At 45.2% G+C, this 22,540-nt stretch overlaps 3 protein-coding genes across 13 annotated transcripts in view; 1 reads left to right on the top strand and 2 right to left on the bottom strand.

Annotated features, from left to right (window-relative positions):
* Position 1: 1 nt before the first annotated feature.
* On the bottom strand, positions 2 to 21,817 carry Pigbos1 (PIGB opposite strand 1). 5 transcript variants are annotated; one of them, XM_041679838.1, is made up of 2 exons: positions 21,751 to 21,817; positions 2 to 334 (listed from the first exon to the last, which is right to left on the bottom strand). In XM_041679838.1, the coding sequence occupies exon 2, from the start codon at positions 268 to 270 to the stop codon at positions 106 to 108; it is 165 nt and encodes a 54-aa protein (XP_041535772.1). In that variant the 5' UTR covers positions 271 to 334; positions 21,751 to 21,817; the 3' UTR covers positions 2 to 105. The 5 variants fall into 5 exon arrangements, with proteins under 5 accessions (XP_041535772.1, XP_041535769.1, XP_041535770.1 ...); XM_041679835.1 differs by lacking the exon at positions 21,751 to 21,817 and adding an exon at positions 3,995 to 4,131; XM_041679836.1 differs by lacking the exon at positions 21,751 to 21,817 and adding an exon at positions 3,941 to 4,131.
* Pigb (phosphatidylinositol glycan anchor biosynthesis class B) lies at positions 4,131 to 21,612 on the top strand. 2 transcript variants are annotated; one of them, XM_041679833.1, is made up of 12 exons: positions 4,131 to 4,332; positions 5,115 to 5,250; positions 5,680 to 5,797; positions 8,243 to 8,347; positions 9,857 to 9,987; positions 11,655 to 11,795; positions 15,473 to 15,524; positions 16,270 to 16,481; positions 17,203 to 17,267; positions 19,691 to 19,904; positions 20,004 to 20,184; positions 21,455 to 21,612. In XM_041679833.1, exons 1-12 carry the CDS (start codon positions 4,203 to 4,205, stop codon positions 21,602 to 21,604), a joined length of 1,635 nt encoding a protein of 544 aa, XP_041535767.1. In that variant the 5' UTR covers positions 4,131 to 4,202; the 3' UTR covers positions 21,605 to 21,612. The 2 variants fall into 2 exon arrangements, with proteins under 2 accessions (XP_041535767.1, XP_041535768.1); XM_041679834.1 differs by having other exon boundaries at positions 9,869 to 9,987.
* Positions 21,757 to 22,540, bottom strand: part of Ccpg1 (cell cycle progression 1) — a 30,606-nt gene continuing 29,822 nt past the window's right edge. For 5 of the 6 annotated variants that reach the window (XM_041679832.1, XM_041679831.1, XM_041679829.1 and 2 more), the window contains one exon: positions 21,757 to 22,443. In XM_041679832.1, coding sequence (XP_041535766.1) covers positions 22,254 to 22,443 — 190 coding nt within the window. In that variant the 3' untranslated portion in view covers positions 21,757 to 22,253. The remainder of the gene's footprint in view (positions 22,444 to 22,540) is intronic. The other variant, XM_041679830.1, reaches the window with a different exon arrangement.

A 22,540-nucleotide genomic window follows, 5' to 3' on the forward strand; every position in this document is an offset into this window, starting at 1 on the left:
CATGATTTATTTATTAAAATGTACCTAAATTTTTACTAGATTAATAGTCCATGTGTAATTTCAGTAGAATGGCGAGCAGTGCCTACAAATTCACTGGACGCGGAATTAGCTCTTCTTTTCTTCTGCTGCTTGAAACCCTTGCAGCTTTTCTTCTAATTCCTTCTGGTCTCTGGAATATTGTTCAAATATTGGCTGATAAATATACATTCCTCCAGCAATTCCAAGGGCGACAGCAAAGAGCACCTGTGAAACAGTCAATCTCCTAAGCATTGCCAAACAAGTAGTGCACAGGCCGAGGGCGGCTATGCTCCGCGGACAGCGAATCTCTTCAGATCTGTTTCCAAAGAAAGGGGGACAAAAAAGGAACCACTTAGTACAGGAGCCTCTTAGGCCAGCAAGTGTCAGAGTCCCTGGAGCAGGAGTTACAGGCAGTGACAGCGTCCAGCACAGGTGCTGGGAACTCAACACCTCTAGAAGAGCAGTATCCACTCTCACCCCCCGGGCCCTGTCTCCAGCACAACTGCCCTTTCAAAGATTCACTACGAGTTTGCTCTGGTGCGAATGTTTTTATAATATTTAAGAATCACTAACTAAATCCCAGCACTTAGGAGGCAGAGGCAGGTAGATCTCTGAGTTCAAGTCCAGCCTGGTCTACAGAATGATTTCCTAGACAGCCAGAGATATACACAGAGAAACCCTGTCTTGAAACAAACAAACAAAATGAAAAAGAATCACTAACTAATAAATACAAATACATAGAGGTTTGCAGGATAGCAGCATATAGACTTACTATGGAATATTTTCTAAAATTTCAATTTAGTTGCCAATAGTTACAAATCTTATTATACATTTAACTTTGTATTTCCTCCAGGCACAGCAGCGCATGCTCACATTCCCAGCACTCGGGCACAGACAAGAGGATGGGGAGCACAAGGTCACCCTTTGGCTCCATGCCAGTTTGAGGACAGTCTGGATACCATAACAGGTCTCAGACAAACAAAAAGCAAAACCAATCAACAACAACCTTAAAAAGGAACGTATAGGGAATGAAGGGCAGAGGGTGGCATGAGAGGACGCTAAACACCCTTCTATTACAGCACGTTCCCATTGAGTTCTTTCCTGACGTTTGCCTGTTTGTCCTGGTTCTTTGAGATAGGCAGGGTGTTCTAAGATTACAGTCTGCCTTCCTCTCCAAAGTGCCAGGATGACAGGCTTATCACACTAACCTAGCCATGTTAGTCTTCTCAGGGTGTGTAAACTGGTAGCTTTTAAAATGGCAAAAGGATGGGAAGGGATGGCAACCACCTTGCAAGTCATACAAAACTTTTTACTCCAAAAGATACCTGAAGGAAAGTCAGACATAATTGTCTCATTTTAAATCTTATCTAAATAATAATAAAATGTATTAATAAATAATAATAACAAACGACTTTTCATTATTTCTTCTGCGGTAGTCATAATTTTTAGCAAGCTTTATGACAAAAATTTTTAAGAGGCTATAAAAATTTATTGAGCCAAGAGTGGTGGTACTTGCCTTTAATTCCAGCACTATTAGGGGATGGGGGGGCAGAGCTCTGTGAGTTTGAGGCCAGTCTAGTCTGCATAGTGAGTTCCAAGCCAGCCAAGCCTATATAGTAAGATCCTATCTCAAAAAAAGCAAAGCAAGGCAAAACAACAAAGTTTGTTGAGTTCCTTTTGATATTTTTGGAGACATCAACTGCAGACCATTGCATGCCTTTTTTGAGAAAAACAAAATGGAGATTTTGCTTCTAGTTCCAACAACTGAAAATAGTGGAAACTCACAAATGGACATAGCATCTTCTAGAAAACAGTGCTGCTTGTCAATCACCTTGGTCTGATATTAGTGAATGAGAAGAGCAGAGCGAAGGAGCCACATACTAGAAAGTCCAGAAGGACTGCAGCATGGATTCTTAACCCAGGCTCAGGTCACAAAAGTCAATAGCAGTTGATTTTTATAAATTTTATAATGGCTCTCAAATGGAATTTAAGCTCATCAGGGAAAGGAAGGTGTGTTTTCTCTTAGATTACACATTTGATCACACAAATGACAATTTTACCAATCTTGCTTTGGTTCAATGGCGAAGAGTTTACAAACAAAAAAGGAACAAAAGCCAGAGGTCATTTGAAACTGTTTCTAATGTAGTGGGGTTTCTTGTTTTGCTGTTAAATCTGAGTCTTTTGACTGGGCAGTGGTGGCACAGGCCTTTAATCCCAGCACTCGGGAGGCAGAGGCAGGCAGATCTCTGTGAGTTTGAGGCCAGCCTGTTCTACAGAGTAAGTTCCAGGACAGGCTCCAAAGCTACAGAGAAACCCTGTCTTGAAAAACAAAATAAATAAATAAATAAATAAATAAATAAATAATCTGAGTCTTTTGAACCTCAGTTTGTTCAGTAGACCCCATTCCCCCTTTTTAAATGTTTATTTATTTATTATGTATATAGTATTCTGTGTATATGCCTGCACACCAGAAGAGGGCACCAGACCTCATTACAGATGGTTGTGAGCCACCATGTGGTTGCTGGGAATTAAACTCAGGACCTTTGGAAAAGCAGGCAATGCTCTTAACCTCTGAGCCATCTCTCCAGCCCCGCCCCCCCCCCATTCCCCCTTTTTAAAAGATGATAATTATATCTTGAACTGAAGTTTGCAGGACAAACAAAAACAAAACACATTCGTTAAACATTCTAAAAGACAAGCTGACTAATTAGAACTTCAGTGACTATGAGGTGGCCAAACATCTTTGTAACTATCAGGTAAAATCCTGGGATGCAGTAACAGGCCCTTTCTTTTCTTTCTTTCTTTCTTTCTTTTTTTTTTTTTTTTTTTTTTTTGGTTTTTCGAGGCAGGGTTTCTCTGTAGCTTTGGTTCCTGTCCTGGAACTAACTCTTGTAGACCAGGCTGGCCTTGAACTCACAGAAATCCGCCTGCCTCTGCCTCCCGAGTGCTGGGATTAAAGGCGTGGGCCACCACCGCCCGGCCCAGGCCCTTTCTTTTCACCAGCTCAAAAGCTAAGGATGTTAGCAGAGGGCATCTGAGGCCTGAAATACAGACGTCCCCATCTACTTGATGTTTCTACCGATGCATTTTTAAAAGTTTTATTTTATGTGTACGAGTGTTCATCTTCATGTACGTAACTGCAACAGTATGCATGCCTGGTGCCCTCAGAGTATGTGGGTACTGGAAATCAAACCAGGGAGTTCTCCAAGTGCAGTCAGTGCTTTTTACTGAGCCATTTCTCCAGCTCCACCAACTTTTTTTTTTTTTTAAATGCTTTGATCCCAGCACTTATGAGGTGGAGACAGGCAAACCTAAGTCTGAGGCCAGCCTGTGCACATAGTGAGTTCTAGGCCAGCCAGGATTATATAGTGAGGACCTGTCACCAAGTCAGATAAATAGATGAGGCCGAGTGTGGTAGTGCAGGCATTAAATCCCAGCACTCGCGATGCAGAGTCAGGAGGATCTCGAGTCCAAGGCCAGCCTAATCTATATAGTGAGTTCGACTCAAGAAAATGATTGCATAAACTAAAGAGAAAATAGATTAATTTGGAAGAGAAATCCAAGCGATTAGTAATAAATATTCACTGATATGGGGCTCAGAGGTTAAGAGCACTGGCTGCTCATCCGCAGGTCCTGAGTTCAAACCCCAGCAACCACATGGTGGCTCACAACCATCTATGATGAGATCTGGTGTCCCTTTCTGCCGTGCAGACATACATGCAGGCAGAACACTGTATATATAATAAATCTTAAAAAAAACTTCATTTAACTTTAAAAATCTACTGACGTATAACTTTCTGTCTCCTGTCATTGTAAGACCTTGATGAACGGTTCCCAGGCGAGGACGCGGCATGTGGGGTGAGCGCCGTGGTCACCCGGGAGCTTGATCTCAGCACTTCACTGCCTCCCTCCGCTCTGTTACCTCCTCAGCGGGCGCTGGCGAGGTGCCGGGCGCAGTAAGGCGTCCAGTCCTTACTTTTGTCTTTTCCAGGATTGAACTCCAGTTAGGTAGGTGCAGTCCAGCATCACCTAAAGACTCAGCCGCTTCCGGCCGCATTTCCGGCTGTGGATGGGCCGGAGCAGCCCCGCGACGGCGGCTCGCCGGGCCCAATCTTAGTGGTGCGCGTCCGCCCGGGAGAAGGTGCGGGGCAGGTTCCCTGCGGGCTGCAGGTGGCTGGAAAGGGATGGAGCCCGAGGCCGGCGACCACGGCCTGGCCTTCCGCAGTCTCCACAGCGGCTCCGGCGAGATGAAGCTGCGGAAGAGGAAGTCCACGCTGTACGTGAATACGCAGGAGAAGCGCTCTCAGCGCGGCGGTGAGTGCGGGCTGCGCGGCAGAGCTCACGGCTTCTGACGCCTGCGGCTTTTGGCGGGCTGTGCATCGCAGTGGAAGCGAGCTGAAGCTCGCTGGATAGTGTCTTCGCTGTGCGGTGCAGGCTGTGCTTGGACTTGCCGCAATCCTCCTGCCTCAGCTTCCCCACTGACGTGCGATGATGACACGATCACATCGGGCATAACAGATTTTAACATAAAATCTGATTCCCACACTCACATACACACGGACTGTTGACAACTAAAGTAAAAAATACTCTGTATTCAGCATGCAGCTGAAAAGCAAACTTGGAAGGTGGCCGACCGACAATACTACCTAGTCAGTAACAGCGTTTTTATTTTGGGCAAAGCAGTTTTCTGAGCTTTAGCTTCCTCACATCGGAAAGGAATCACCAGTGGCAGGGCAGGGTCAGGGGGAGATTCGGTTAAGGAATCAACCAGTGGTGAACAGGGATGTGGGTGGGTGTGTCTCCGCCCCCTAGTGGGGTTTCTGTCTTTTTGCAGTGGTTGTAGGTGTTCATGGGTTGTTACCTGCTCCGCACACGCTGTTAGGGAACACACTCAGGGCCTCAAGCAGGCTAAGCAAGAGTCCCACCCTTAGCTAACTCACAGCCGGTCCAGTAAATCACTTAACTAGGTAACATTTGTGGAGTGGTGTGAAGGACCTTAACAGCCGGAGCCAGAGCCAGGGACGCCACAGTTGTGTATCTGAAGGAGGAGCTGCCTGTCTTTAATGCCACAGTCACTACTTTGGTTTGCTTTTCAGGTCTTCTTGGAGAAAGCATTTACCTGGTCTTGTTTACTGTTGCTCTGCGAATACTTAACTGCTTCCTAGTGCAAACGAGTTTTGTTCCTGATGAATACTGGCAGTCTCTTGAAGTTGCACACCACATGGTCTTCAGATATCCTTTATAGTTCTTTTCTTTGGTTTTTTTCAAGACAGGGTTCCTCTGTCTAACAGCACTGGCTGACCTGGAACATGCGTTGTAGATCAGGCTAACCTTGAACTAACAGGGATTCACCTGCCTCTGCCTCCCAAGTGCTGGGATTAAAGGCATGCACCACCGTGCTGGACTCGTGAAACACATTTCTAATTTGAGGAAATTAAGACTTTAGTTGATCAAATATTCAACTCTGTGTTTTAAGATTTAGGGTGCACTGTAGCGGCGCACTACCTGCCTAGCATGTCCAAGGCTGGCGAACAGTTCCCACCATCAAAACAAAAAAAAATTTTTAAAACTTCATTGTCAAAGAAAAACATATGGCTTTATATAAAGAGGTATAAATTAATTTTTCAGTACTATTTGCTATTTGGTCCTTGATATTAGTAATTATGGTTATCTGACCTGGGAATGGACAGAGAGACTGAGGGGCTACACTTACCCCCTCATCTTTGCGAGCATTTACAAGATTCTGCATCTTTTGGGGAAAGACAGTGTTCAATTGCTGGTAAGTTTAAATTAAAGTGACAAAAATTGTTAAATCCAGATGTACTCCTTTTTCAAGAGTTAGTTGGTAATAACTGAATGATAGTTGAATAATAACTGCAAATCTCAGAAAATTTGTTTCTAAAAGGCTATTGTTGGTAAAGTCCAGCCTTGTCCGGGAAGCCCACTGTACCAAAGACACCGATGTAGAATTCTTCAATATATTTAAAAATAAATTAAATTTTAAATAAGAAGATAAAAGTGAATGGCTGGAGAGTTAGCTCAAGGTTAAGAGCCCTTGTCCACTTTCATAAAGACCAGAGTTCAGGTCCCAGCACCCATGAAAGAAGTAAATACCTGTGAGGCCAGCTCTGAGGAGGTAAACAGAAGATTATCCCTGGGTTGTGCTTCACCCTGTAAAACAGACCCTGCCTCAAAAGGAACATGTGACAGAGAAAGAGGTCAAACACCCTCTAGCATCTCTGTGCGCACACACACATAAAACATACACAAATAAAAGATGACGAGAAAATCTGCTGTGAGAACACAGTTTAAAGACAGCAAAATATCTGTTTTATATGATGTTTTGATTCATTGGATTGGGGAGAAAATTAGTGTTGACAAACATTTAAGACCTGTATTGTCTCTGTGCTATGTAGTAAGGCTGCAGTTTCTAGGCTATGGATTTCCAGGGGCTGTTAAGAGGAGGCTGTGCACAGGACCTGAGAAGTCTGTCTAGTCCGACCCTCAGTTTTAGGGTCCTTTGGAAGAGGAGCAGGACGGAACCAAACCAAGCCCTTGAGCATGCCAGCAGGTTCCACTGAGGTGCACACTGGCAGGTTCCACTGGGATACACGCCGGCAAGTTCCACTGAGATACACGCCAGCTAGTTCCACTGGGGTACATGTCTACCTGCCAGAGGGTTCCACTGAGGTGCACGCCGACAGGTTCCACTGAGGTACACGCCGGCACACGCCGGCAGGTTCCACTTGAGGTACACGCCAGACCTCAGGATCTGTTAGTCTGTCATCAAGTTGGACCCAGGAGTTTGGACTGTTTCTCTTTGGTCAGGGAAAACCAGGCCCCAGCATTCCAAAGGGAGTCCAGTTCTGAGGTGCTATGTGGCACCTAGAAAGACTGAGGCTCTGGATTAGCTTGTTTGACACAGGGCTGTGCCTCTCTTTGCAGTGGCTGAGGCCATCTCCAAAAAAAAAATCATTTTTTAAAAAAAGATTCATTTATTCATGTGTGCTTGGAACACAAATATTGGTGCTGGAGGCCAGAAGAAAAGTTCAGATGCTCTAGAGTTGGGAGGCGCCTGTGAGCTTCCTGACCTGGGAGCTGGGAACTGAACTTGGGTACTCACTAGTCATCTCTCCAGCCCTGGATTTAAAAACTTTTATTGTTAAGAGCCCAGGCTGCAGTATGAGGTCTACCTCGGTCTGAATCCAGGCATCAGTGCTAACTGGCTCTAGAGCTTCGGGCACATAGCCTAACCTCTCTGTGCCTTGGTCTCCTTGTGTGTTAAACAAGTCTCAGCGGGCTGATGTTAGATGATGTTGAAGGAATGAGCTAATGCATGTGACACCTGCTATGATACCCAGCACACAGCACTGTAAATGCTTGACTGAAAAACAAAACCTACCGTATGCTTCTAAAGGAGAATCTTTCTTTAAAATAATTTTTTAAAAGATTTACTTACTATAGTGTTCTGCCTGCATGTATGCCTGCAGGCCAGAAGAGGGCATCAGATCTCATCACAGATGGTTGGTGATGTGTGGCTGAGAAATTGAACTCAGGCCCCCTGGAAGAGAAGCCGGTGCTCTTAATCTCTGAGCTATCTCTCCAGCCCTAAACAAGTGCTTTTTTTTCTTTTCTTTTTGGTTTTTCAAAATACGGTTTCTCTGTAGCTTTGTCCTGGAACTAGCTCTTGTAGACCCAAGCTGGCCTTGAATGTGAATGCACAGAGATTCGCCTGCCTCTGCCTCCAGAGTGCTGGGATTAAAGGCGTGCACCACCACCGCCCTAAAATTGAATCATAACACAATAAAATGGTTTCAAGCTGCTCAGGAGGAGCTCAGTGATAGCGCACTTGTCTAACATGCACATGGCCCTAGGTTCAGTGCCGACTATCACAAAGTATATTAGTGTTGTAAGATATACATAAATATAAAAATGGGTAAGTGGGGTATGGTGCCTCACACTTGTAAATCCCAATATTTGGGGGTGCTGGGACAGGAAAAGACAGCGGGGCTACATAGCAAAGCCTTTCCAAAAGATGGGGAAGGGGCTGCTTTGCAAGTAAGAGCCGGCAAGCTAAGCATACACCACACACACCACCCATGCCTGAGTGACTACAGAGATGGAAGGGTGGCTTTCTGTGGATGGTTAGGATTTTGCTTTTATGGCAGTTCAGTATGAACCAGGATGATGTGCTCAACAAACCTTTTCTTTTTACCCACTGAAGATCTGGATTCCCAGACTGGGCCAAGCTCTTCTCTCTGCTGTAGCAGATATAAGGCTGTATTCCCTCATGAAGCACGTGGGAAACCAGGAAGTGGCACGATGGGTGGTAAGCCCCAACACTGTAGACATTTGACAGAGCATGCGTGGGCAGACGGGCCCTAAAACTGCTGGTCCCTGGGACTGCCTGGAAATTCTTCCATAATTAAGAACAGTAAAATCTGAGTGGTACATGTCATCTCCTGACTCAGGCCCAAATGGGACAGGCCGGATCCCAAAGCCGGTTATGGAATCCTTTGGGCATCTAAACTGTCAGAGTCCTCTCTTTCCTTAGTCTTTGGACATTCTGAAAGCTGCTTTTACAGCCTATGATCGCTGTCCCCCCAGCCCTGAGGATTGCCTGAGAAAGCCCTTTACTGAAGCACAGCTCTAGCTGGAGAGCCTGAAGGAACTGGGCTTGTGTAAGGGAGGGCATGGCCTGAAAAAGCATCTTGTTTTATTTCTTATGTTTCTTTCGTTTTTGAGACGGGGTCTCCCTACATAGCCCTGCCTGTTCTGGAACTCACTGTGTAGACCAGACTGGCCTCAGATTCACAGAGACCCTTCTGCCTTGTATCTCCCAGTCAAACTATTCCCCCAATGGGGGACTGGATTGTGTAGTGCCACGGTTTCCTTACTTCACTCTGCCCACGAGAACCATTTGCCCATCTACTGATTTTGTTTCTATCACAAAATACACTTTAAATTCCAAGCTTTCCATTCACCAACACATTTCTGGACTATGATGTATTAGTAACCTGGAGGAAGGGCCTATGTGTGCTGACATTATGTTTTTTTACATTTTAAGATGTGTTTTATCTTCTGTGTGTCTGAATGTGGTGCCCATGTAGGCCAGAAGAGAGTGTGGGATTCTCTGCAGCTGAAGTTAGAGGTGTTTGTGAGCCACTGGCAGGGTGCTGGGACCTGAACTCCTGTCCTCTAAGAGGGCAGTAAGTGCTCTTAGCGCCTTGGTTTGTTTTGTGTTTTACATTATATAAAGAAAATTAGCTTAGTGACTAAGTCCCTGCTAATAGATTCAGACACGGACTCATTCCCATGGCAACTGTGTTTATGTTTTATGCGCACTGCCAAAGGCACACGTGAAGTGGTAGCAGAGATGGCAGCCCACCTTTGAGACCTTCCTTGAGTTCTCCTCAAGGAAAATCTTTTCCATCATGAAAATCAGAACCTTTTTGTTCTGTTTGTTTGTTTGGTTTTTCAAAACAGGGTTTCTCCGAGTAGCCCTGACTGTCCTGGAACTCGATTTGTAGACTAGGTTGGTCTTGAACTCACAGAGATCTGCCTGCTTCTGCCTCCCAAGTGTTGGGATTACAGGTGTGTGCCATCACTGCCAGGATTTTTTTTTCATCAGAACCTTCCAAAACCACTACCAACTTAGCATTAAGACATGCAAATCTGTTATCAGCCGCGAGTGGCACAGGATAAAAACAGCGGCTGGCCATGTCTACTTTTCAGGTATTTCCCCTCTGACATAGCTTCTGTAGCATCTGGAATCATGCTTTCTACAGAACACTTGATCCATTTCCTACTGCAGCTCTACTCACTCCTGACTTCTTAGTTTTTTTGCCAGATGTGCTCCTGGTTCACGTGGTACTGCTGTACCCGAACCCTCACGAACACCATGGAGACTGCCCTCACTGCAATTGCTCTCTTCTACTATCCCCTGGAAGGCTCGAGGTCCATGAACAGGTAAGACGGGAGTTCTAGAATGTGCTTTGGAAAAACCCCAAGTATTTTCTATCCAGTAGATCCCACGTGTTCATGGGACTTAGAGGAACCAGACGAAGCAGAGAGAAATGTCTGAGCAGAATCACGGAGCAAGTGTGTGGGAGGGAGGAACAAGCAAGGATGAGGCTGAGATGGAACCAGGCTCCACATCTTGGGTTTTATCTACACATAGTAGAAAACCACCAGAGTCAAACCTGATTTCAAAAGAATGTACTAAATCTGGGTATGCTGGCACATGCCTTTAGTCCCAGCACTTACGGAGGCGGAAGTAGGCAGATCTGTGAGTTTAAGGCCAGCTTCAATTAAGTAGTAAGTTAGAGAGCCAAGGCCCCATAAAGACAGCCTGTCTCAAAAAAGGAGAGGAGTGGGGGAGAGAGAGAGGAGGCTTGGGAAGCCCACAAACAAGCCAGTGCACCTCAGTCTTCTTGCACCAAGATTTTACTTTCCTTAAGACAGGGCCCCACTGTGTAGTCCAGGCTATCCTGAAACTCACTATGTAGACCAGGGTTGGCCTGCTTTTGCCTCCCAAGTGCTGGGACTAACGGTGTATGCTACCACCATGCTCCATTAAGGTCATTTCTGCATTCGATTTGGGTAAATGTTGGAGGCTACTGTAAGTGAAAAAGGCAGTTTGTGGGGATGGGCTGTTCTGTTGTGCTCTATAACCCGAGGGCTCTAACTCCCTGTTTTATAGTCTTTTATTATCAAGATGAGGCCTAGCTGGGCCCTATCCTGTGGTTTCACTACCGATTACTCTACTTTCTCTGTATGTCACATTCAGTTTGAGAAACTCTGGGTAGGTCTGTGAAAGATCACTGACCCTATCTGGACATGGTGGTCACACATTTATGTAATGCCAACACTGGGAGGCAGAGGCAGGAGGATCAGGAGTTAAAGTCACCATCTTTTATACAGCAAGTTTGAGGCCAGCCTGGGCTACACTACAGACAAACAGAGTTGCCTGGGCACGGTGGTTCATGCCTACAACCCCAACTCTTGGGTGACTCTCTAAACTGCGCATCCTCACCTTGAACTCATGATTCACCTGCCCCAGTCGTCTCTGAAGTGCTGGGATTACACACCCTTGTGTCTGTATGTGTGTGTACAGGTGAGTAGAATTTACCAAGTTCTACTCAAACAAAAACACCTTCCTTCTCGGGAGCGGTGCCTGGGGGCAGACCCAGGCCCTGGAATGTTCTTCCACCGGGCTGCACCTCCACTCTACAAGGTCGTAGGGACTCAGGCCATCAATGAATAAATAATGGGATTTTCTTAAATGTCTGCTAAAGAAAGGATTTGTGGGGGTTTTTTTTACATAGTTGCTTAGGAGAATGTTTATTATTTTTCTGCCAATGAAGCAGCATTAAAGTTTTGTGTATTTTAAATTACATACAATTAGTATTAGGAATCTGCTTCTTACTTGAAAGTGCTAACTTAGGTTTGGCAGCACAGGCCTGGAACCCCAGCACCTGGGAGGCTCGGAGTATGAAAGGGGAAATGAGCTTGAGCTATTTAAGTAAGACCCTGTCTCAAAAGCCCCCAAACCGGAGTCCTCTCACAGCGGAACTAGCCGACTAACTTGAAGCTCCATCTCCCAGTCTCCTGTAACGACCTTCCCTTGCTCCTAGTGTCAAGTACTCACTCCTGGTTGCACTTGCTTGCATAGTCCGCCCCACAGCGCTCATCCCATGGGTGCCGTTACTCTTCAGCCATTTCTACCAAGAGCAGAGAAAGCGCCATCTGACCCTGCATCACTTTTTACCTGTAGGGTAAGTCCGGCCGCGGTGCCATCTATAACATCTTATCAACCTGAACATGACATGCTGTGGGAAAGATGTTGTATCTAATGTCACAGAAAACTTTCAACTTTGTTATTTTTTTAAACACTAGTGTGTGCGTGCAGAAAGACTACTTTTGTGGCGGTGGTTCTCTCCATGTGGGCTCCAGGAATTGAACTCAATTAGCAGGCTTTTGTGGCAAACACCTTACCCACTGAGCCATTCAGTGTTCCATTTTACATTTATGAAACTGATTAACTTTTTTTTTTATTTCGGTTAAACAAAAGTGTCTGTCTATTAGAATTTCCACTTTTATTTCCTAAAGTTTTCTCTTTTATTTATTAAGGGCCTTAGAACAGTTTTGCTCAAATGACCCCATGATGTTCTTGGGTGTAAGTCATGCTAGTGTTCTTATTTTATAGTAAACAGAAACATGGAGAAATTTAAAATTAGAAAAGCCAGTGGGCCAGGAACTGTTGAGTTGTTTAACACAGCTGGCCTGAGCACCCAGCATGACACCCACCACAGCATCCAGTAGACTATCCAGACTGTCTTCTTTGCCAGGGAGTGGACCTCGCCCAGCAGAGCACGGAGTTTGCCATGTCCCTCAGCTCTCTGAGTAGCTGAGGTCAGACCCCTGTACAAGGCCTGGTCTCTAGGGCAGTGCCAGATACTGAGCCAGCTCCCAGTGCTCTGCCTTAATGGGGAATACAGAAGACTGAAGGCCTTCAGAGGGAAAATGTTAGGAGGGCAAAGAGTGACAAAGGCCACTTGGAAATTGTGCAAGCACTCCGACTTTATAATGGGAAAATAGGGTTCACAAACAGAAATCATTTTTGCTCTAATTTTTTTTTTTTTTTTGAGACAAGGTCTCACTATGTAGCCCAGACCTGCCTCTACCTTTTGAATGCTGTAATTAAAGACATGTACCATTAGGCCTGGCCTGTTTTGTCTTGTTTTGTTTTTGAAACAGCCTTACCCTGAAGCCTTGGCTAGCCTGGGACAGGCTATGTTAACAGGCTGGCTTTGAACTCAAAGATTCCCTTCTGCCTCAGTTTCTGGGTGACCTTGAACCACCACACCTAATTAACTCAGAAAAAAAAAGTTGAACCTACTTCCAACCATAGTTAAAAAGGAAATCTTCCTTGCGTGGTGGCGGCGCATGCCTTTAATCCCAGCACACGGGAGGCAGAGGCAGGCGGATCTCTGTGAGTTCGAGGCCAGCCTGGTCTACAAGAGCTAGTTCCAGAACAGGCTCCAAAACCACAGAGAAACCCTGTCTTGAAAAACCAAAAAACAACTCCAAGCATGTCTTTTATCATGAGCAACTGTGTTAAAGGGTCTCAACGTCAGAAAGGTAGAGACTGCTGCGGTAATGGTAAATCAGCAGTGTCTCCTCCAGGTTCAACAGAACATCCCCCAGCAGGACAGAAAGCCTGAGAAGATACATCTGAGTAGGGAAGGAACTTTGCAATGGAGGCAGAGCTCCATGGCAGACCGCTTGCATGCTGACTCCAGCGCTGCACAGAACAAAAGGACATTTTGAGACCCACTGTGAAGAAACCAAAGGGCATCTACAGTACATGATCAACCAAACCTCATCTCCAGAGTACACAAAACACGGAAAACTGCAAACAAATGAGGAGACACCCTAGCAGCTTCCAAAACTATCCAGTTTGGGAGCTGCAGTCTCAGTGGTTGAAAGGGACCTGTCGCTCCTGCAGAGGACCCAGGTTCAGTTCCCAGCACCCACATGGAGATTCACAGCTGTCCACTTCAGTTCCAGGGCACCCAACACCTGTCCTTAACCTCTGAGGCCACAAGTCACATACATGGTACATATGCATGCACACAAAACACTCATACACACAAATATATATATATATATGTATATGTATATATACATATATATGTATCCAGATGACCACTAAGTATAAAGGGATTCATCTTGCAGGGTGTGGTAGCACACATCTTTAAACCCGGCACTCGAGAGGCAAAGGCAGGTGGATCTATGAGTTCTAGGCAGCCAGGGTTGCATGGTAAGACTCAGTCTCAAAACAAAACAGAAACTCACCCAGCTGTACTCAGTGGCTCAGTGCTTCTCTATTGTGCACAAGGGCTTGGGCTCAATACATCTTAAGAGACAAACCGTACAAAGTATCCTTTATAATCACATTGGAATGAAGTTAGACCCATTAGCAAACAAAAAAGGTAAGTATGCAAAAGCTAAAAGCCACCTTCATTACCTACAATTCCAAGAAGAAATCGCAAGGTGGAAATGAGGCAATGTCTCTCAGGACGCTGAGGCATAAATTCAAGGCCACCAGCACCACTCACAAAAACAAAACTCTGTTGAGCAGTGGTGGCTCACACCTTTAATCGGAGCACTCAGGTGGTAGAGGCAGGTAGGTCTCTGAGTGTGAGGCCAGCCATCTTGTCTCAAAAAACAAAACAAAATTATATGGCTATGTCTCCTTGTTAGCTTTCTGTTGCTGTGTAAACATTGAACAAAAGCAACTTGGGGAGGAAAGGATTGATTACAATATACCAATTATAGTCCATCACCTAGGGAAGCCAAGGCAGAAACCTGAGGGGGAACTGAAGAAAGGAAACCTCGGAGGCGCTGCCTACCAGCTTGCTTCCTGTGCATTGCTCAGCTACCTTTCTTACAAGCCTAGGCCTATGGGCCAGAAGATGGCTCCGCTCACACTGGGTACACAATATGACATCGGTTAACATTTAAGAAAACGCCACACAGACGTGTCAAAGGACAATCTGATGGAGACAACTCCCCAATTGTGGTTCTCTCAGGTGTGACAAGCTGACAATTTGATGGGAACTGACACTGTCTGTAGCTAAATAACTAAAAATGGAGACTGTCTCAAAACAGAACCAAAGCAGTTTGACAGACAGCTACTCTCAGCGCACACAGGAAGGCAGTCCAATCTCAGAAGTGCAAGGATAGCGAAGCTGCCGGAAGCCCTGGGAGCTGGGAAGTTGATCTCTTGTAATATACTTGGGGCCAGTTACATCTGGAACTTGTTTAGACCCTGGGAACTTTGAAATAATAAGTATTCATATTTTTATGTAGGCAGGTTGGTTAGTTAAGAATAGATAAAATAGGGGCTGGAGAGATGGCTCAGAAGTTAAAAGCATTGCCTGCTCTTCCAAAGGTCCTGAGTTCAATTCCCAGCAACCACATGGTGGTTCACAACCACCTGAAATGAGATCTGGTGCCCTCTTCTGGCCTGCAGGCATACATGCAGGCAGACCACTATATACTTAATAAATAAATAAATCTTTTTTAAAAAAAAGAATAGATAAAATAGTGGATTTTTTTCTTAAGTTTGCTTCTCATCAGTGAAAGATCTTTCAAAATGTATGAATCCAGTTGGTGAACTTGTAAAGCATTTTTTTAGACTTATTTATTATGTTACAGTATTCTGCCTGCAGGTCATAAGAGGGCACCAGATCTCATTACAGATGGTTGTGAGCCACCATGTGGTTGCTGGGAATTGAACTCAGGACCTCTGGAAGAACAATCAGTGCTCTTAACTGCTGAGCCTTCTCTCCAGCTCTTGTAAAGCATCTTTAAAGTGTTTATAAAAGGCATTGGCTTGGAATCCGGCAGGTTCAAATGTGAGTAACCATTCTACTTTGTTTTTCAGACTTATAACCTTCAGTTTGTCTCTGATAATTGATCGCATCTTTTTTGGCCAAGTAAGTAAAAACAGATTAAACTAAAGGCTATTTTTAACCATTTACTGCTCTGAAACCTCAAGCTGGACTTGTAATGTTTTTGTATTTCAATCTGGGTGTGATGACACCGGCCTGGTGTGGGTTCCCACTGAGAAGGCAGCAGGATCAGGTGGTCAGCATTATATTATCCCTGGCTGCACAGGGAGAAGGTGGAGGCCAGCTTAGGCTACAAGAGACCCCACCTCAGAACACAAACAGACCCACTAATATTTGGGAACGGAGGCAAATCTTTAGTTATAACAGAATCCACTGAATCATTCCTGTTATATTCTCTGGTGTCTTCAGCTGTGGTTTCCATAACACACATCTTGATGTTTAATGATTTTAATCCTTAGTCATCCAGAAATCCTGTCAACCAAAATACTCTGCCCTTCATTTGGTTTGCAAAACAGGCTCCCGAACTATGGGCAGTAGACTCCACTGCAGCCTAGAAGATTTATTATTAGCTGTGAGTTTGAGACAAACCTGGTCTACAGAGCAAGTTCCTGGGTAGCCTGGGCTACCCCGAGAAACCCTGTCTTGGAAAACAAACAAACAAACAGACAAAAAACACAAGTTATTAACAAGACTTCATGTCATTGATTAGAATTACTAATGTAAGGCTGCTGCCTGATATTTAAATTATTTAATATCATGATTCTATCCAATATTCAAAGGTCCAAGATCAGTTTCTGACACTATTTTCTTTTTCTTTTACTTAAACCAGTGGACGTTGGTCCAATTTAATTTCTTGAAATTTAACGTGCTGCAGAATTTGGGGACATTTTATGGCTCTCATCCATGGCACTGGTACTTCAGTCAAGGGTTTCCAGTTATCCTGGGAACCCACTTACCTTTCTTCGTCCACGGCTGCTTCCTGGCCCCAAGGAGGCTGCACATACTACTGCTGACCGTGTTGTGGACACTGCTGGTGTACAGGTAAGACTTTTATGTTCACGTAGGTGACTGTTCCAATGTTCCTAAGAGATTCTGAACTATTCCAAAGCAGGCTTCACTTTCTGAGGCTAGAGCAGTAAGGTTATGGCAGATGGAACTAACGATTAAGTGTATGGTGTTCAGACAGCGACAATCGTCACTATCAGACATGTGTCGGGGAGAGGGCTCAGCAGGGAGAGGCACATACCACCAAGCCAGATGCCCTAAAACTGCATCGCCAGGATCCACATGGTAGGAGTCCTTGGTCCTCTGACCACCGAACGCCCCCTATGGCGTGAGCACCCCACCCCCAACACACACACCCAAACATTTAAAAATATTTTTGAATAAATGTATCCTTATTTCAAATTTGAGTAGTACTGCTTAATTGAATTGGTGATATAATTTTTCTAAGTGTAATTGAACAGCATAATCTCACTGACAAGACTGTTTAATCATAATCACATTCTATTTTAAAAAGAGTATGATTTCTGAGTCTGAAGCCAGGCATGGTGTAATGCCTGCAGTGCCAACAACTCAAACTAAAGCGGGAAGTGTCAAGAGTTTGAGATTAATGAGAATTATAATCGAAAAATTGTTATTTTTTTAAAAAAAATTCCATCTCAGATACTAGAAAAATAGATCATGTTTATTTCATTTTAAATACATTGATTTCACATGAATGTATAAAATTAATGTTTTGCCTTAATATCCTTTATTATAGCATGTTGGGCCACAAAGAATTCAGGTTTATCTATCCAGTTTTACCATTTTGCATGGTGTTCTGTGGTAAGTGTTTTGTTTAATACAGAATACACTAAATGACAGAAATAGTTAAGAGAAGCCAGGTGTGGCAGCATTCCTCTGGAGAGGAAAAGGCAGGAGGACCAGCCACAAGTCAAGGGCAGCCTGGGATTTTGACAGCAAGATCCTGTCTGTCTCAGAAGAGCATAAAACATTAAAGACAGTGCCAGTTTATTTCCAACTTGGCTAGATAAAAACTTGCCTATTAGAAACTGTTACTGTAGTGGCTTCTTTCTGTAATCTGATGATCTATGAGTGTTTGCTGTCTGAGTTTGCAGGCAGGGCTGACCTGGACCTCACTATTCAGCTGGCCTTGAACAAGGGTCATCCTCTTGCCTCAGCCTACCAAGTGCTGGGGTCACTGATGTGAGCCACCTTGCCCAGGTTCTAAATAGCTTTCCTCCTGTGTTACGTGAGGTAAAACAAGGATCCACCTGCCACGCCACTTTTTTTGCCAGGGGTAGAGGATGAGACAGAGTCTGGCTGGCAATCTCACTGTGTCATCCAGACTGGCCTTGACCTCCTTCCTGATCACCCAGTGCTGGCAGGCCAGGCTTGCCTCCCAGCACAGCCTCCCTTAGAATTATCAAGTCTTTCCTAAACACTTCAAATCCAGGCCTTCTTCTGTTCTTGTGACCTGTCAGTCACTGTTGTCTAATTAGTGACTTTTGATGCCATTTATCCTTACAAGTCACCTCTCAGCCGTGCTCACTCACACCAACTGGACAAAGCACTAGGCCTAGGAAGGGCTCTAGATGTGTGGGACCAGGCTAGCTGTAGGCCGAACACATCGGCTCCTGAGTCCTGTCACTGCCCAGTCTGTCAGGTGGAGCTTCTTATGTGGGTCCCAAGGGAAGAGTGGGAAGGCAGGAGGCCTGGATCTGAAATCTGCAGATCCTTCCACCAGTCTTTGGGTCATAGCAAATCAAAAGCAGGCCAGATTCAAGAGGCAGTAAAACAGCAAGATTTTTTTCAGCCTAATGTCATATACCTACTTAAGCAGAACTCATTTCAGTCCTTTAAGACTAGGTCTGGATAACGAGTTCCTTAGAGCGTGAACTGTGCCTTGGTTTCTTATCAGTAACCGGAGGCTGTGCCTGCCCAAGATGGAGATGCTGAGATGCACTTGTGCTGATGTGCTGCCAAGTAGTAGTAGGTGTCAAGTGGTTCACTGCTGGCCGCAGAGACCTTGCCTCCCGCTGACAGAGCACTTGTTCTGAGCTCGGGTCTGCCTATCCACACTGCTCATGCACTGCTTCAAGACGGCCTCTGTTCTAGAGCCAACAAGTCAGGGAAGAGGGCACCTGTCTGCACTCCAGCACTCTGGCTGCCAGAGGTGCTGCAGGGTGCCTGCGTTACGTGCATGGCAAGTTCCTGTCTTATATTTTTGGTTGTGAGCCTAGCCTTTAACGGCTGAGCCATCCCTCCAGGCCAGAAAGTTCCTGTCTTAAGGGGAAAAAAAAATAAAACACTTGTAATCCTTGCACTAGGGAAGCTGAGACACAAGAAACCAAAGTTCCAGGCCAATCCTTGTCCCTTGAAGCAACAGCTTCAACTTGAAGATCTTGCTTAATTGCCCAGGCTAGCTATGAACTGGCACCCTCTTGCCTAGACCTCCACATTGGCTGGGATCACTGCTGTGTGCTGCCTCACACACTGCATATTCTCCTGTTAATTTTGGTATCTGAGTTCACAGTCCACTACAAGATCTTTCTTGTAGGATTTAGTACTCATGTGGTAGGTGAAACACAGCCTTATTTCCTGCAGCAATATAAACTTCCTGGCACCTATGTTTGAGCCCACAGAACCCATACACATAGAAAGAGTTAACTTACACAAAGGGGTTTGTACCTTGTGCATGAGATGGAAGCCAGGCAAATATCCTGGCACTTAGCTACGCTCCAGCACCACACCCAGAAGCATCTTTTCTAGGGCCAGGCAACTGGAGCAAGGCAGGCTCTTAGAGTAATGTTTATGGGAACTATACCTCCATGTTACATGGAACTAAAAAGCTCCATTAGGTGGTGGGATCCAACTGGGTATGACTGAACACACAGTGCTGCTTCCTGTACTGCATCTTAGTCCAGGCTAGCCATGATACTGGTTCTTTCCAACTGTCCTTGGCATCATTCCAATTTCAGAAATCCCCCTGTAAATCCTAGATGTCAGACGCCCTCAGACTTTGTCTGCCAGGTTAAGCCTGGACAGCCATTACCCATACCACACCTTTGCCTCAGCAGAAAAAGGCTAGCTCCTGCCTGAGAGTACAATGGTGGTGAGTGAGCAGAGAAGCCGATTCATTATTTGCCAAGGCTTATACTGTCTTCATGGAAAATTACATACAAATGAACTCATAAGAGAAAAGCAAGACCGCCGCGTTCCACTTCCTTCTGCCCATCTCCGTGCAGGATACTCACTAGCCCACTTGAAGGCATGGCGGAAGGCAGCTCTGAGTTTCCTGCTTTTGTCAAATATGCTGCTGGCTCTCTATACTGGCCTAGTTCACCAGAGGGGCACTCTGGATGTCATGAGTCACATTCAGCAAATCTGCCCCAGAGGTCCTGACCCAGCTTCAGTCTCCGTGTTCATCATGATGCCTTGCCACTCCACTCCTTACTACAGGTAAGGAAGGCACTTCTGCCTGAGGTCCCGCAAGTTCAAGGTCAGCCTGAAACAATATGGAAACTTGGGGTGCTTAACTATTGTGACCTTTCTACACAGCCACGTTCACTGCCCACTGTCCATGCGGTTTCTCCAGTGTCCTCCAGACCTGACTGGAAAATCCCAGTATCTTGATGAAGCAGATATGTTCTACCTAAATCCCTTAAGCTGGCTACAACAAGAGTTTCGAAGCAATGCATCTCTCCCCACTCACTTGGTCATCTTCAGTGTTCTGGAGAAGGTATGTCCACTTGAAATAGTCAACTCGGCATTTTAAATGGATCTGCTTCACTGATCCCTTTGCTCCTCTGTGTGAGCTACTCTTCTAATGGCTATGGCAAATGCCTGGCAAAACACTAGCTTAAGGAGGAAGGACTTATTCTGGCTCGTGTTCGGGACACCACCCCTTGGGTGGTGCAGTGGAGGAATCTGAGCCTGCCAGGTCTATGGAGCAGTGTCTAAAAAGGGGGGATGTCCTGGTTCAGTTTGTTCTACCCTTTTCTTTATGCAGACTGGACGAAAGCCCACAGGAATGTGCCATCCATACCAGGCAGGTCTTCCCTCAATGCTGTAAGGCACATACACACTCCAGATGTGCTTCATTGCTCCCTGTCTCGACTCTTCAGTGTGTATTCATGTTCCTGTGGACACATGCGGAAAGACCGGAGGTTTAAGTTGATGCCTCCTCCTGTCTATCTCCACCTCATTTTCTGAGTCTGGTCTTTCACTAAACCTGGAGCATAACTACTATAGCTTATCAACATCCCCCAGAATCCTATCTCTGCCCCCACTCCAATGACCCAGTGTTAGGACTACAGGTAGGCACCACCAAGCCTGTGTTTATTTCTAAGACCAGCTCTCACTGTGTAGCCCTGCTGGCCTGGAATTCACAGAAGCCCACCTACCTCTGCCTCCAGAGTGCTACATAGTACTAAAGACGTGCTGTGCCATTTCACCCAGCTACCAAGCCCAATTTTCTGTGTGCGTTAGGGGTCCAAATTAAGATCCTCATGCTAGGTCAGCAACCATGACCTGAGTCACCTCTTCTGCCCCTACCCCCCGCCTTCCAATGGTTTCTTTTTTTTTTAAATATTTATTTATTTATTATGTATACAATGTTCTCTCTGTGTGTATGCCTGCAGGCCAGAAGAGGGCACCAGACCCCATTACAGATGGTTGTGAGCCACCATGTGGTTGCTGGGAATTGAACTCAGAACCTTTGGAAGAGCAGGCAATGCTCTTAACCTCTGAGCCATCTCTCCAGCCCCCCCTCCAATGGTTTCTTAATCCAGTAAAGTTGATAAAATTTAATGATTACAACCCCATGTTCCATAACTGGTCTTTCCCCAGGAAAGAGCCCTAGTTCTGCAGCTCACTAAATATGTTTAGCTACCACAAGTAGAAATCTTACATGAATCATGAAGAAAAAAGTCACAAAGGAGAAATTATAGCTGGCAACTCTACATTTCTTTGAAACTGCACTTGACCAACGTGTCTTTATTTCCTTGTAGGAGATCCGCGCCTTCCTCACTTCAGGAAGCTATGAGAGGACCGCTATTGTCTTCCATACGCACTGGCCAGAGGGTCGGACTGGAAGTCACATACATGTCTATGAACGACGGTTACCCGGCAGCATCGCCACAGGAGGGAATGAACTGTGAGGATGGCTGCAGAGATGCTGGCGTAACTGAGGGGAACTTCAAGTGATTCGGGAAATGAAGAGGAAGACACTTGGGGGCGGCTGTATCATCTACTGTACCAAGGCATTCTGAGAAAACACTAGTACGACGCCAGATTTGACAGAGACCTTTGGTTTTCCTCACGGTGCAGTTTATTGTTCTTCCAGTGTTCAGGTGTGCAAGAGCGTTCACAAGAACAAGTCAGCAAGCTCTTCACAAGCCAATGGGCTCTTGATCCCACAGAGAGACAAAAGCGTGAGAGTAGAACACGTTAGAGAGGGTCCTTGTCTCAGCTCATTCCTCAAGCCATACTGCACACCAAGATGGCGGCACTTCCTGCCCTGTATGAGCTGAGCTCAGCTACTCAAACCAAGCCTTGTTTCATGCACAGAATATTTCATGCCTGGCTTCCTTAATAAAACTACTTTTTTTTTCCAGAGCAAAAAAAAAGTTTTTAACAAACCTAAGCTATAGGAAAATGCAAGTTAGTAAGCTTTGCTTTTGCATAATATAAAGCCATCAAAACAGTCTCTAGAAATGAAGACAGTCATCTTGGGGGTTTCACCTTAATTTCAACACCAAACAAAGGAGAAAGCATCCACTCCTCTAAATTTCCTAATTTAACCATGAATCAGTATTTATGATCAAAAGGTAACTGCCCCAGTTCTATCTCAAGGTTTGCTGTGTGTCTTCCATTAGTGCGACTGTATTTATGCCATTTACCTTCCCTTTTATAAGGCTGTGGATGAAGGTGCTTCTGCTCTTGTTTTCGGTGCCTGGAGTTTTCAATATTTACCATACGTTGCTTTTTATCAGGTCGACTGAAAGCAGTAAACACATTTTTATCTATGTTAGAGTTCAGTTTTCTAAAAGTAAAAATAACTTAATGCTTTTCTCCATTAATCTATCTGAGCACTG

Source organism: Microtus oregoni, unplaced genomic scaffold, assembly GCF_018167655.1.
Source record: "Microtus oregoni isolate MIOR12 unplaced genomic scaffold, Mior012 000032F_ref0000030, whole genome shotgun sequence".
NCBI lineage: Eukaryota > Metazoa > Chordata > Mammalia > Rodentia > Cricetidae > Microtus > Microtus oregoni.